Source organism: Leishmania braziliensis, chromosome 14 (genome assembly GCF_000002845.2).
Source record: "Leishmania braziliensis MHOM/BR/75/M2904 complete genome, chromosome 14".
Taxonomy (NCBI): domain Eukaryota; phylum Euglenozoa; class Kinetoplastea; order Trypanosomatida; family Trypanosomatidae; genus Leishmania; species Leishmania braziliensis.
The window spans coordinates 489,154-503,455 of NC_009306.2; the positions used below are offsets into that span (position 1 = coordinate 489,154).

Genomic DNA, 14,302 nt, shown 5'->3' on the forward strand with positions numbered 1-14,302 from the left:
ATGTCGAATAGCGGCACTGATGTGGGCTGCTAAGGAGTGCCTTTTCTCGCTTCGCACGATCTGCGCGCTCTCCCTTCCCTTCGCACCCAACCTTCCTTATTCCCTAAAGTCTCATCCCCTGCTTTTTCCTTCTGTCCGACGCCCATGTACGCAGATAATCAACTATGATCTGGGTGTCTACTCTCCTCTTACCCCCTCTACTCCCCCACTTGTATGAGCGTAGCTCAAGAATGAGGAAGCACAACAGAAACCACGCATGACGCAACACAGAGTCTAAGACTCTATAATACAAAAGACGTGCATGTACACCCAACGACCATCGGGCAGTAGGCAGTGTAGGTAATCGAATTTCCATCAGGCGTCGAAGATGCACTTTGTGGGAGCCTTGGTGATATGGCACTTTCCTAAACGTCTCGTTTAACCACGTAGATTTGGGCAGGTGTCACCACGAACGGATACGTGATCTCATCCTTCCAGTCGCAGCGCGTGCAGCGCTGTTGGAGTCCTGCTGCTCATGTGTGTCTCTCTCCATAATGAATCTGACAAGAGTGATTTCCGGAGCTGCGCGAGTGACGGGATGCACGAACGCCTCTGCGGTGTTCTGGCCCCTGTATGCAGCGTATGAATAGCAAAGGTGCTATGTCGTGTTAGATGTTAAAGGTAAATCTCGTTGGATTCAACCCAACAGTGCGTCTGCCCCGTTTCACTCTTCGGTGACGAAGAAAAGTGGATTGAAGACACTGTGCTGGGTCTACTGAGCTGTCTCCGCGTGAGATGGGAAATAATTCCGCTGCAGGTAAACGGCCCCTCCCTACCACCGCAGAGCTTCTGCTAACACTGGACTCCGTCGAGGTGGTTGCCACTGCAGGTTCTGTATTCGTCAATCAGTTTCAGCCTTATTCTTGGCAAGTGATCACGATGCACTGATGTGTAAAGTTATTCCTCTTAGTAGAGTTCTACTGAATTGTGGACGGCGTTACACTGAGTTCACCAGTGCTGCCGCGCAGAGGCGGTAACCTTTGCCTTGCCTTTCCATATAGAGCAGAAGTGCCACAGCGGCATATCGGCGCACTTGCTACTGCACAACATCGTTTCGCCAAAGTGAAGGAAAGGCCCCTATTCCGTGTCCAGCGGTGAAGCTGCTCGACCGGTAGCGTTCCACGTCGTGGCGGTGTGTTTGCGACTCCTCAGTCCAGCGCCATCGACGAGCCCCTCCGAGCCCGGCTAGCGGTGCTCATTGTGTAAGACATACCCATTGGACGGCAGTCGGGAAGTCACATAGACAACAGACACCTCTGCCCAGACTTTGAGCGAGCACCCTATCGGCTCCTCAGCCCGCCGTTGTCTTAGGCTGATTTTTCCAGGATGTTTCAACTCTGATGAAGAGACTCGAGGGGGGGGGATGCTGGTCAAAGTCATCAAGAAAGGCAAACCCCGTGCACGGAACTTAAACACGCGACTGACTCCTTGCTTTCATAGTGGAGCAGTGTCTGATGCGAAGTCTTCTGAGATCAGCTGTACATCACCTGTTCCTTTTTCGCTGGTCAAGGATTCCTTCCCAGTAGACACGTGTGGGCTCCTCCGGCTCGTCCTGATACTGGACAGAGTGTGTGTCGTGTTCATCTGACTGCTGATGGTGATCAATCCCCCCCCGCCCCCAAAGTGTAACATTCCTTTTTGTTGTTGGGTATCCCTGGCTTGCTGACTGTGTGCAGAGAGGTGGGGTGGGGAGTGGGGCGAAGGAGAGTCCGTCAGTGCGCGGTGTTGTCACAGCTGTCACTTTTGTGCTCCGCTCTGCTCTACATAGATATAAGGAGATATTTAGAAAAAGGAACGGAGAGGAAATAACGAGATGCCCCCAATGAATACACGGTAGCGCGTATGGACAGCGCGCGCGACGAACGACTTGATGTCTAATGGCTGTCCTTGATGCACTTGAAAGCGAAAAAAACGATGAGCATTCGAAATGCCTCATTTTCACCAAAGGTCATGATGCTGCATGATTTGGTTGAACCCCTTCCTCCTCTACATTATCAGGACATTCTCTGCCCTCTACAGCTGCTCCTCTTCAACGTCCCTTCCAACTCTTATTCTGTTTCTTCTCTTGTTCCCATCGCCGTAATTCTGCACCTCTGCACTTCTCGGACCCCCTCCGTCGAACTTGCCAACCCCCGATCCAAATCCTTCATTCTGTCGTACATGAACTGACGTGCTTTCGCCTCATATTTCCTGTCTTCCCAAACGTGAGCGTCAGGGGAAACAGTATCGGGGTTGTGCTTGATTGTATTGTTTCAATTCTAGCTTCATATGCGATAAAACACTTTTTGCGCCTCCCTGCTTGTGCGTGCGCCGATGAAGAGACTACTGCTTCTCGAATTCATTTCTCACTTTCCTTGCTTGCTCGCTCTCTCTCTCTCTCCTTCAGCGCCTCTTCTTCTCTACTGACGTTGGGTGCACCTGCGTGCTGCTTACATACTTCGGTTGCACATCCCTTTTAAAGGACCATTTTATCACATACTTCTCTCCTTTTTCTGTTCTCTCTTGTAGGTCAATAACCTCCTTGTTTTCCTTCTTTTCGCATCGACGTGCGTGTGTGCCTCTACACTGGCGTGTATCACATCCTTCTCTCTCTCTCTCTAGAGTGGCGCGTTAAATTATCGTCTTTGCTTTTTTTTTTCCCCCTCTCGAGCAGTGTAGTAGTGTGTGCCTCGTATTGCAGGACTTTGTTGTTCACCGCTGTGTTGACGATAAACTCTCTTTTTCGTTTTCTGTGCTCCATAAAGGGGCACCAACACCGAAGACAGCAGCTGTATACATCGACACCCTCCGTCAGACCCACACGTAAGGACCACGACTTACGCGCACCTGTTTCTCACACACAATCTCCTTGCTGGTTGCCTGTTTGCTCACGTACGTTAGTAGAGGCGCTCTCTGCCTACCGGCCATCCTGACAAACTAGTAGAACCATACTCATCTGCTCAGCCAAATGAAACACATGCCGTCCCTGTCGAAGAAGGTGATGCCGCCGCCAAAGGAGCCTGGCACGCACACCAATGCTGAGGTGAGGGAGGCCCTGCACGCGCGTGCGCTGCGCCGCACGGTACTCGTCACCGCCGTCGTCTTTTTGCTTCTGGTGTGTCTAACCGTCGTCTCCAACACGGCCCGCAAAACCGTCGGCGATACTGGAACGCCAAAACTTTTACTCATTGTTGCAAAGGGGCTGGCCCCCATATCAGTGCGCCGAGCCATGCTGAGCAACAAGTCACCTTTCATGCGCCTTCTCTCCAAAGCGGGTGGGAAGTTTGCGTCCATCTCTGCCAACTACAGCACATCAAACCCGCTCATCAACCTCCTCACCGGATCCGCCGTCCTCACCGCTGACACGTTGGCTGAAACCACATCGATTCTTGGCTGGCTAAAGGCGCAGAAGAAGCGCACCGTAGTGGCCGCACCGTCTATGTACTGGTCTTCAGGGAAGGCGGGAGCGTTTCCATGCCCGCAGGTGGGTTTGCTTGACACAGAGTGCTCGGGTCAGAAGTGTCCAGAGCGAAAGGACTCGGCCTACTGCAACGCCTTCCGGAAGTACATCACCTGCGATGACCACGCGCAGCTGTACAACAGCGAAATCCTGCTCGCTTTTGAGAAGATGTTAAACCACTCCGCGGACGCTCTCTACTTCCAGCTGAGCTCACTCGCCGAGGCGGAGGTGAACAACCCAAAACTGGTGGTGCAGGAGCGCAGTGAGGTGAACCTTCTTGACTCTGCGGTGGGCAGTATCGCCTTAGCTCTTTCTCGTCGTACCGCTAGTAAGGCGGAAAACTGGCTCATGATCATCACCAGCGACGGCGCTAATTCTGAGATGACTGCACCGCTGCTCGTGGTGGTGTACACCAAGGGTGAACTTGTGCAGCTGAACGACATTGCCGAGGACGCCAAGACGACCGATGTGGCAAACACCATCATGCACTGGTTTAAAGGCAGCAATGTGAACACAACGCGTTTGCTGGGCATTTGCACGAGTGGCGAAAAGGTAGAGAACTGCAAGAGCGCTGCCTAAAGCAGACGAGTATAATACAGGGCGGAGTGACTAGGACCTCTGCCTCTTGTGCAACGAACCCGCCTCCCCCGGGATAAGGAAAAGCTGTCGTGGTGTTGACGTTCATTCTCTCGAATGCACGCCTGAACTTCTGTGGGGTGTCCGTCGGTGGGCATGTGTCGTGTGGTCATATAGTTTATGTAGGCGACTGGAGAAGTGAATAAGGTACGTCATTGCCGTGCTGATGCCAGTTGACTATTCATGCTCGCTGTAGCGTCGTGGTTCAGATGCAGATGGAGGACTTCAGCGGGGCTAGCAGCATCTATGAGTGCCCGTGGAGAGATGTGCAGCCGAAAGCCGAGAACCAGCACAGCGAAATGGATGGAGGAAAAGCCCAACCGCATCTCGGAGAAGATGAGGGGACGATAACCTTCCCAGCGAAGCTAAAACAGCACGAGAGGAGCAGAGGACAGAAACACATGAGACGAACAGAAGCCTATGAGACTAGTAGAAATGCACAATGGTGACAAACAGCAAAGCCGGTGCTGCAGACGTGAAAAGTGCTTGTGCTACCAGTCCACGCTTTGATTCGTTTTTGTTTGGAGTGGCTGGGGGAGGGGAGGAGGGGAGGGGAGGGGAGGGGAGGGCTATGTCCGTATGACTGGTACGCACTGGGAAGTGGAGACATAACAACAGAAACGATGTACTGGTCTCATACTTTGCATTTCAGGCGGCGGAGCTCTCTGCACGCCGGAGTCCTGATGCCAAAGGAGCGCTAGTTGCGTGCACGTTCGTATTATTTGATCTCATTTTTCCTTTTCATCTCGAGCACCCTCCTTGTTTGTTTCTGTAGCTGTGTTGATACGTTACGGCATTGATTCGATGGATGTGGAGGGGGGGGCCTTGGTGTGTCGTTGAGCATCAGAGAGAAATGCGCTTTGCTGTTGCGCTGCACCTCTTTTTTTTTAGGGTGTGGGGGGGGGGGGGTATGACTGCGCGGTGACGTGCCGTTTGTTTAGTTTGTTTCATCGTGTTTTTTTTTTTTTTTGCAGGGATGGAGTACCTCAATGGCGTCGAGAGGGGCGTCTTTTTGTTGTTGTGTGTTTCTTTGCTCTTGTCAAGGCTCAACAGATTCGTCGGTGTGGATGTGACGGCGCGTGACTGCGTCACCTTGTGCGTGTGTGTTTTTGTTCTGTGCGGTCCGCTTGTGTTAAGTGTCAACACGCGCAAATATCAACGAAACACAATGTCAAGCGAGAAAACGGCGAGGGCAGCGTCAAGAGAAGGGGAAAAAGTTGAGAAAAAAGAGGGTGGAAGGCAATGTGGACATCGTCACACACCCACAGGCACACATTTTCTCTCTCTCTCTCTTGTCTCACGTTCTTTGTCGCCTATCGTCGTGCCGAGCAGAAAAATAAGGGAGCGCACTAGCGAGAGGGGAGGTGTACGTGGTGTGGTAACCGGTTTAAGCACAGACGGCGCACCGCCTCCGAAAAGGCATAACTGTGCATGCGCGCTGCACAGGATAGCTCTCGTTCGCTCTCCGCAGTGAAGAAAATTTCTGTTTCAGGCTCTCCTGCGTGGATAACTCACCAATATTTTCTTATTGGCTCTTGCTCCGTGCGATCTCAGCGAATACGCCTGCCCGGTGTCCTCCCTCTCCATCACTTCTCTTTTCTGCTCTTTTTTTATTTGCCTTGCTGCCTGTGCCTCCTGCCCTCGCACTGCATGTGCTGGTGCATATGCTGGTATACCGTTACCTTTTCCACCTCACCTACACCAGTGTTATTGACACGGCAAAGTGGATCCAGGGGTATCAGTAAAGCCAAGAGGCTCCTAGTTGCACGAATGAAAAGAACAGCACGTTGGTAAATTGATAGGCACTGGTATACCGAAATTTATGAAGCGGACCCGGTACTTTGCTTTTGGTCTTCTTGCTTCATCCCCGCCAACTCTATGGCATCACATCAGCTCTCGCATCACGGATAGAAAAACAATACGCACTCACATACACCAGCACAGCGCTAGCGTATCGCACGCACCCATGCGCACCTCAACCGCTCTTACGCATACGTCTTTATACCCTGCTTAGATTTTGTGGCCCATTAAGCTCCGACTGTATATCTACTCCTCTCAGGCCATAGATTGAGTGAACACGTCGGGTACAAGGGCATCATTCTTCTTGCGTTCGTCGCATAAAAAATCTCACGCGCCGGCTGACAAGAACAGGGGTAAAAGGGAAAACGAAAATGCTGCCCCTGCGCGCTACCCCTGCGCGCAAGTCCTTTGTTCTCGCTCTTGAAGAGGAAAACCAAGTACATACAATAGAGACGACGTCGCCGAAGTATTCGGAGGTAGAGACCTCACCGGTACCCCTTACCTGGGGGAGTGAGTCCACCCCCGCCTCACCCTCACCACCCTCCGGCATCAGCCGTCACTGCTTTCGTCCAACCCACAAGATATTTGCTCTGTCGGTCGTGCCGACGATGAAAGGAACGAACGACCTGGCGCAGGCGACCAATACTGCTTCCTCCCCTACCTCACGTATGCAACTTGGCACCTCACCTAGAGCGTCTTCTGCACCGCCGGGATCACCTTCACCAGTTCGCAGTATCATCGACTTCTACCTTGGGCATTCACCGTCACTGCACCGACCTACACAGTACGTGACGAGTGACCTTACGGAACGCGAGAAAGGGGAACTCAATAGTGATGCAGAGGCGCCATCCCCCTCGCTATCATCGTCTCAGGCTTCGGAGCTTTTTTGTCAGAGCCGGACCCCAGCGCGTGCCTACATCGAGGATTTTCTGGCGACGACAGATGTAGATGAGGACGGTGACGGTGACCTGCGGCCAGTAAGGACCGCACCGCCGATACGCGACAACGGCAGCGTAGCAGCACCTAATCCTATATCAACCTCGTCGCGCGTAGTCCGCGTGGCGGTGGGTAACTCACCGGTTGTACCAGAGATGTGGGACGACACGAGCTCGTCATCGTCCACGTCTTCAACAGATGTCTCGGATGGCTTTGAGAAGGCAGAGGTGTCGCAGCAGCGGCTCCACAGTGAGTCGACCGCGCTCATCCATCTCGACTCCGCTTCGCCGAACTCTCCGTTACCTACTCAGCTGACCGCCTCCCCAACGCTGTGGAGGCGGTGCACGAAAGACTCGCTTCAGCGGGAAGGAAACGCTGCGCATGTACCGCAAGTGTCCGTGTCCATGATACATGAGAAACATGTAACCGCCCCAATTCCTCACACGAATGCAGCACCGCCTGTAACTCCCTTCGCTATGGATGCCAGAACCAACCTCAACAGGAGTAGCTCTTGCCTGTCCCATCGCACCGGAGATGTTCACCATTGTGAGGCAGTGGAGAGAGTCTTGCGCTTCCCACTCTATACGGAACCGGTGGAAGGCGCACACATAGACTCCGCGGAGGTGGTGAACGATGTGGGCGAGAAGGTTACACAGATAGCCTGTACCACCACGCTCGCTACGCCTGTCATCTCAGATGAGGTCGTCAGGTATTGTAGCGTAGAACAGCGAGCACACCGGTTGCCATTCCTAGCGCCGCCTTACTCGTCACCGTCACCTAGTCATACCCTGGCGCCATCGTCCGTGGATGTAGAGAAATGCGTCACGATACAACCTCCCACTAGTGCTGGAGAGAACAGTCGAAGCGACTCATGGTGCGGAGGTGTTGGCGGCAGTCAAAATGCAGCCTGTCGCGCGGCAGAGACCGACGTGAAGTGGCAGGCAGTAGCCGCTGCCGTCGCAAAGCCACACGTCGTGGGGCAGGGCGATACAGCTCAAGGGACAGTGTACCGCTTAGTGGACAGCAACGCGGCTTCTTTTCCCATGGATCAGCGGAATCCTGAACCACCGCTGCTGCGGCACGCCGCGAAGCAGACGGCTGCCAGTGAGCGTCCCCCGCTGCAAAGTTCCTCGGCGAAAAAGCCAAGTGTGCGCTCGCTTCTCGTAAGGCTCTATCCAGGTCCGTCCACGCCAACGCACCCTGGCGCAGATCATAAAATCGCGTCTCATGACAAACGCTATGTCTCCCAGATTCCCCAACACACGGCTGACCCACCACCGCCTCGTTGGAACGTGTCCACCAAAGCTCACTACAGCCCGCTCACGGAAGGTACTGAGCTGGCGCATGCGGGCAAATGCCACCTCCGAGTACGACAAGGCAGCCGAAGTTTGAACAGTGACGACTACATAAGCGAGCGGATCGAAGGTTCACATCGCCGCCTCAGTAGGTCCGTGCCGCCAAAGGCACCACTGCACACGCGCACCTCGCTCTTGCGACTAGAAGCGACAAAAACACGCAAAGAGGCAGAAGCAGCGCTTCGTGAAGAAATTGAATCGCCGTCATTTCATCCGACTGTTTCGCCGCAGAGCGCACGTATCTGCCGAGAAAAACTTCGAGAACTGAAGCGATCGAAGGGTGCTGTTGCGACTGTCGTGATGCACGGATTTCAGCAGGAGCAGGCATCGCGAACCCAACACTTCAAAAGAAATGCCAAAGTGCGGCAAGGCACCTTTGGACAGGATGTCTTGTGGGGCGACGCCACAGTGATGGCGGAGGTCTCCTTGTCGAGCTCAGATGAACCTGATGCACTAGCGAATGCCCAGGTGTTGCATCCATCAGCCCCCTTAGTGAGACGTCTATCTGCCACACAACCACCTACGCCTCAGGTCTCGGAGTCTTGTGAAATGAGTTCCACCACCGGTGCACTTGTGCACACGGGCACCGCTGTGCTGCGAGCACGTCAGCAGACATGGCCGCATCAACGGCTGCAAGCGATAAAACGGGAAGAGCAGTCGCAGATGCCCATGCACCATCACAGTAGTGCTTCATCTTCGGCCCTGCGACAGTCGACAGATGATCCAGGATGCCTGGAGCCGCTTCGTCTACAACCACTCTCTTCCACAAATCACATTGACATCTCGACGCAGTGCAATCTGCTGCCTAGTGAATGCGCGGCGGCGTCCACAATGACGGCTTCTCCTGGTAAGGAATTACAGCCCAGTGCCATCCCCTCGTCGGCTGGCGCAGAAGACGCGCCACTTCTTTTCGATATGCCGATTGAAACGCAGACGGCGCTTCACCGCGTGGACTTTTACAGCGCAGCTCTACCCGACGCACCAGAGACGCACATCACCTTGCCGGAGAGGCAGCAGCGGATGGAGGACCGACTTCGGGAACTTGAAATGGATCGGCGACGTCGACTGACAATGTCAAGCTACCATGCACAAGCGTGCGGCTTGGCGGCACGGCAACCCCTTTGCAAACCGTTCACAGGTCGTTGAAGGAATGCCGGGTGTCAGGTAAGGGAAGTCTGCTAGGCCGGTGTTGTCTCACGACCCCATTGTTCTCTTCCTGGATGTCATTCTTTTATGGCTCTCTCCACTGTTAGACTGTTGTAAACATAGAGCGTGTGAACATGTTCAAAAATGTCCAGATAGATGGCACACATCTGTATGCACGTAAACACCGAATAGAGAGGTGATGTTGCAACTTCAGTTGCTCGCATCGGGCAGTCTTGTTCTCTGAACTGAAAGGGGTACAACAAGACTCTCTACTGTGACTCCCTGTGCACACCATATACACGGTGCAGTGTATTACATTCCTGCTTGACGTAATGTCAGTGTACCCGACACCTCCCCGTGATTGGTTCATGTACTAACTATTTTCTGTCTCTTCTCTGACTTGTCCTCTTTTTTTTGGGGGGGGGGTTGCCTCTTTCCTTATCTTCGGTCGAACAGTGGCGCTTTGTCGTGTGGCACAGATGAACGTCTGAGTGTAAGTGCCTTCGAAGGATTCCAGTAACGAGAGAAACGTTACGTGCTTAATTTTTTGGATTGCTGGCTTCTCTGTACCTTTTGAAGGACGTTCTCTTCTTCACTGAATCGGTGCAGCACAGGCGTTGTCTGTTGGTGACTTTCTGCTGCATCTTTTTTTTTTCATTTTGTGTGGCTTTGCCAGCCTCTCCAACGCTGTGAACTCTTCGCTTGTTTACTCTCGCTCCACTCTACGCGCACTTTTTTCTTTTTCGTGTTGTCGGCATGCGCCGCCGTGTCGGGGTCGGTCACGTGCTGCAGGAGCGCCAGCAGCAGCAGCGCATGGCAGATCTCGGCGCTCAGATTACAGCGGAGCGTGTGGGACAAATCGAGGACCAGCTGGAGGAGCTCCAGGCACAGCTTAAAACGCTGGCTCAGAATCACAAATCGGACATCACGGAAGACCCCGTAGTTCGTGCGCGGTTTCGCCAACTGGCTGACTCACTCGGCGTCGACCTGCTGTCATCCAAGAAGAACGTGTTTGCCGACGCCCTTGGACTCGGCAACTTCTATTACCAGCTTGCCAGTCGCACCGTCGAAGCGTGCATGCGAGAGCGCAAGTTCTGCGGCGCTTACGTCCCGCTGCAGCGTGTCCAGTTCTTTGTGCAGAAGACATACGACAACAGCTCGCTGCTGTGTGGCAATGGGCAGAGCCGTCATGTATCGCCACACAGGGGTGGTAGCAGCGGCAGCAGCAGCGGGGGCGGCGGCAAGCGTGGCGGCCGTGACGAAGGCAAGCGGATCGTCATTTCCGAGGCCGACATCCTGACGGCGCTTTCCAAACTCTCAGTGCTCGGTGTCGGCTTCAACGTGGTGAAGTTAGGTGGGATACCCTATATCCAAACCACTCCAGACGGCGCACGTGGTGGAGACCAAGTGCTGCTCCTGAACTACGTTCTCGGGCTGCAGAAGGAGCAGATAGAAAAGGCTAAGCGCACAGCCGTGCAAGAGCAAAGCAAGAGCATGCCAACGTCGTCTGTAAACAACTCCTGGACAACGGCGGAGGGTGGAAGTAACCAACGCAACGGCGTAGGTGCCGTATACGCCTTGGGCGCTCATCCTTTTGCCTTTGAGAAAGACAAGAGCAGTCAAGCAAATGACGCGTTGTCGTTCGCACAGCAATGCGTGGCCGTGCGGGAGTCGGAGATCGTAAGTGGGCTCCACTGGGAGGCGCATCGCGCTCGGGCGGCATTGAGGCGGATGGTGCAGGAAGGCACGGCTTGGGTTGAGGAGTCGCAGGACAGACCCGGTGATCGTGCCACCAAGACTGGTGCCCAGGGGGACTCCCCGGAAAAGTCGAAGGCTGTCCTCTCATCTTTTGAAGAGGTGAAGGTGGTGTGGAAGGGCAAGCACAAGGGCACGACGGAGACAGCCGACAAGGATGACGTTGTGTACTGGTTTGTGTCACTGACCTCGCATGCGTGACTGCAGAAAGGAAGAGACGACGAAACACACAGACGCTACCCGGAACCAGCTCAAGGTGGGTGGTACTATTGATGCCCCTCTTCACTGCGGTGCACATCGCGTAAGAAACGAGCAGGTGTGTGTGTGTGTGTGTGTGTGTGTGTGTGTGTGTGTGTGTGGACCAACTGGGTGTTGGAGTGCCTGATGTTGGTGGTCCAGCTTTTGTGGAGCGGTGTTCCATACCCAACGTCGGTGCACTTTGGTTAGGCTTAGCCCCTATTCGCTTCCGGAGGGGAGGGTGGCACGGGGAAGACAGACAAAAAGATGTGGAAACCCGAAGCGCCAATCTGCACACAGGAGACGTTTCGCTGTGATGTGTGCGTTTCTATGATGCTTTACGGGGGCGTTGGTGTGCTTACGCGCAGAACTGAGAGGAGGTTTGCATGGACAAGTCGCACCGCTCCAGCGAGGCACACCCACGGCGGGCGTAGACTGGGGCGCTCTTCTTTTGTTCTTCTTGAAAGAACAGCACTACCGCTGCTGCTGCTGTTTTATGCTACAGGCCGGGAATGCACGATTTGTAGCCCGACATCGCCCCTCCCCCTTCTCCTCTTCTCGTCAACACCCTTGCTCCCCTTCTCTATTCCACTGCACATTGGAGGACCCAGTCGTGTGACTCATCAAATGGTCCCTGCTGTGGACACCAAAGCACATCTCGTGCTTCGAACAGCCTCGAACGATACGGTGTCCCGTGATCTCAGCGATTACTTAATCACCCTCGACAAATAGGATGCCATTTGGGGAACTCTGCCAACGAAAGGGTGCGTCTTTTCTGGCCAGGAGGGCTCCACAAGCAGGTGCGCTACGAGTAATCTGCGGGAATAGCAGTCCAATTCAAGCTTCATGGATGCCACCCTGCGCCGCGGCCGTGCCGAGGTGTGCATGTCGATGCACTTCCACGCTAAGTCGGAATTCCGTCTTGAATGCAGAAAACACTTCGAGATCCCCTAAGAGCTGCTGGGGTACGGCACCGGCGCAATCTTCCACGTCCCGGAGCGACGATGATCCCGCGAATCTGGCCACACCTATTGCAGAGCTTCTGCAACACCGTGAGCACATGATCAGCATGTACGTGGGTCTCTTGGCAGACCGACGTGTCCAGTATCGCGATCAGGTGCTGCTGAACGCCTTGAGCTCTATTCAAGCCGGTATGCAGACGCTGCTCCGGCACTTGCTGACGTCTCACCCTGAGGCAGTCGCTGGTGCTACGGAAGTACGTCAAGAAGCACGTGCGCAGATGACATCTGACGACGTGCGAAGACTGAAGGAGACGTGGATGCAAATTAGTGGTGTCGCTGCTCATTCGGGCGAGGCGGCAATGCGTCGCGCCTACTTCCGTGAGCTGCGTGACTGCTACGCGACGCTCCTTTGCAGTGGTTTGCCACGGACTGATAACGAGGTGCGGCTCATCCTCAGCGAAATGCACAGCACCGACCTGATTGAACCCGACGCATCCTTCTACGAGGCAGTCTTCATAGCTTTGTGGTCTCTTGACGACGTGCGTGAGGCAACCGGAGAGCACAGCGCCGCAGGGTCGCCCCATACGTCAGAGATCGTGAGTGGGGAGGTGAGGCAGCTGCGGCGGGGCGTGGCGGGGGACCTTGCCGGACACTACATGGGCCACGCACTGGCGCAACTCTCGACTTCCAGTACGGCGAATGCGAGTGCAGGCCCGGGGCACACAGCGGTACGTCCCGAAACATGGGAAGTCTTCTTCACCACATTGGCCAACGCTCAGCCTGCGCCGAAGCTGATGGATCTTTGGTGGAAACGATTCTTAGCGTGGTTGGACGAGGAGGCAACACCAGTGTCAGCTAAGGCATCTCTCGGCCTACAAGACGAGGGGGCAAGCGCCGCAAAGGGGAGACCAGTGCCGTATCAAGCAGCTCACGCCGTCCTCGCGTGGTGCGCGCAGTCGCGCGAGATGGAGAGGGCGTTGAACTATTTCAACGTTGTCAATCAACGTGGTGTCACGCTACACACAACTACAATGCCACACGTTTCCTTGCCTTCTGAGCTAGCGGAGGGCTTCACCCGGGCCGGCTGCCTCTCCTCTCCTTCTACGCGCACGCCGTTGCAACAGCTGCAACTTGCTCTTCTTGTAAAACTTATGGCGAGTACAAAGTCTATCAAGATGGACGGAGGACTGCGCGCACTGGTGGTACGAGATGTGCAACGGCAAGTTACCCCAGATGTGCTGTACACAGCGCCGTGGGGAGTCATCAACGACTTGATTTCTGGGCTCTCGGTGGCAAGCGCAATGCAGCTCCTGCGTCAATGCTCTTCATTCTCCGCTGCGGCAGCGGTGTCATCGACGACGACAAAGAAGCGAAACCCTTCAGAGGACAGAGCAGGCGATGGCGAAGCGGCGGTGGGCTCTGCCGTGAAGGACAGGGGTAGGCGTGAGATTCCGTTTTTTGTGTGGGCCTCACTGCTGCGCCGGTGCTGCCGAGAACACCTGCAGGACGAGGCGGAGTCCCTCTTCCTGTTTCTGCGCAAGCAGTTCCCGATCACGGCGCCGGAGAAGCGTGAGCTGATCGAGATTATGATGCGCATGTACACGACGATGCACCCCGCCGACTTTCCTTCCGCCATGGATGTTTTTCTTCAGCATGTTCTTCGTACACCAGAAGGGGAGCCAAAGGTCGAGCCCGACGCCGTGCTTTACGGGCTCCTCATCAAGAGCGCAGACTCCCGAAACGCGGCTATGATGGTCTTTCTGGAGGCCTGCGCGGCTGGCGTGGCGCTCACCGAGGAAGTTTTTGAGGCTCTCATGAGCTCGACGCAGTACAAAAGGCTTGCATGGTTGAGTCGGAAGCTTCCCCACGACTACGCCGCCTCCTCGCTAGATGCGCAGCTGAAAATCCCGGCCAACGCCGATGCACATCTTCGCCGAGAGGAGGCCCTTCGTGCTCGCGGAAAACCACTCTACGACTCGACGGGAGATGTCGAGTAA

General features: G+C 54.8%; 4 protein-coding genes across 4 annotated transcripts; all 4 read left to right on the forward strand.

Annotated features, from left to right (window-relative positions):
• Positions 1–2,986: 2,986 nt before the first annotated feature.
• LBRM_14_1220 (conserved hypothetical protein) lies at positions 2,987–4,057 on the forward strand (the record flags this gene model as incomplete). Its single annotated transcript, XM_001563358.1, has 1 exon — positions 2,987–4,057. One exon carries the CDS (start codon positions 2,987–2,989, stop codon positions 4,055–4,057), a length of 1,071 nt encoding a protein of 356 aa, XP_001563408.1.
• Positions 4,058–6,285: 2,228 nt separating this feature from the next.
• LBRM_14_1230 (conserved hypothetical protein) lies at positions 6,286–9,351 on the forward strand (the record flags this gene model as incomplete). The annotated part of the gene is made up of 1 exon (XM_001563359.2): positions 6,286–9,351. The coding sequence occupies one exon, from the start codon at positions 6,286–6,288 to the stop codon at positions 9,349–9,351; it is 3,066 nt and encodes a 1,021-aa protein (XP_001563409.2).
• Positions 9,352–10,107: 756 nt separating this feature from the next.
• LBRM_14_1240 (conserved hypothetical protein) lies at positions 10,108–11,307 on the forward strand (the record flags this gene model as incomplete). Its single annotated transcript, XM_001563360.1, has 1 exon — positions 10,108–11,307. The coding sequence occupies one exon, from the start codon at positions 10,108–10,110 to the stop codon at positions 11,305–11,307; it is 1,200 nt and encodes a 399-aa protein (XP_001563410.1).
• Positions 11,308–12,076: 769 nt separating this feature from the next.
• Positions 12,077–14,302, forward strand: LBRM_14_1250 (conserved hypothetical protein; the record flags this gene model as incomplete). The annotated part of the gene is made up of 1 exon (XM_001563361.1): positions 12,077–14,302. One exon carries the CDS (start codon positions 12,077–12,079, stop codon positions 14,300–14,302), a length of 2,226 nt encoding a protein of 741 aa, XP_001563411.1.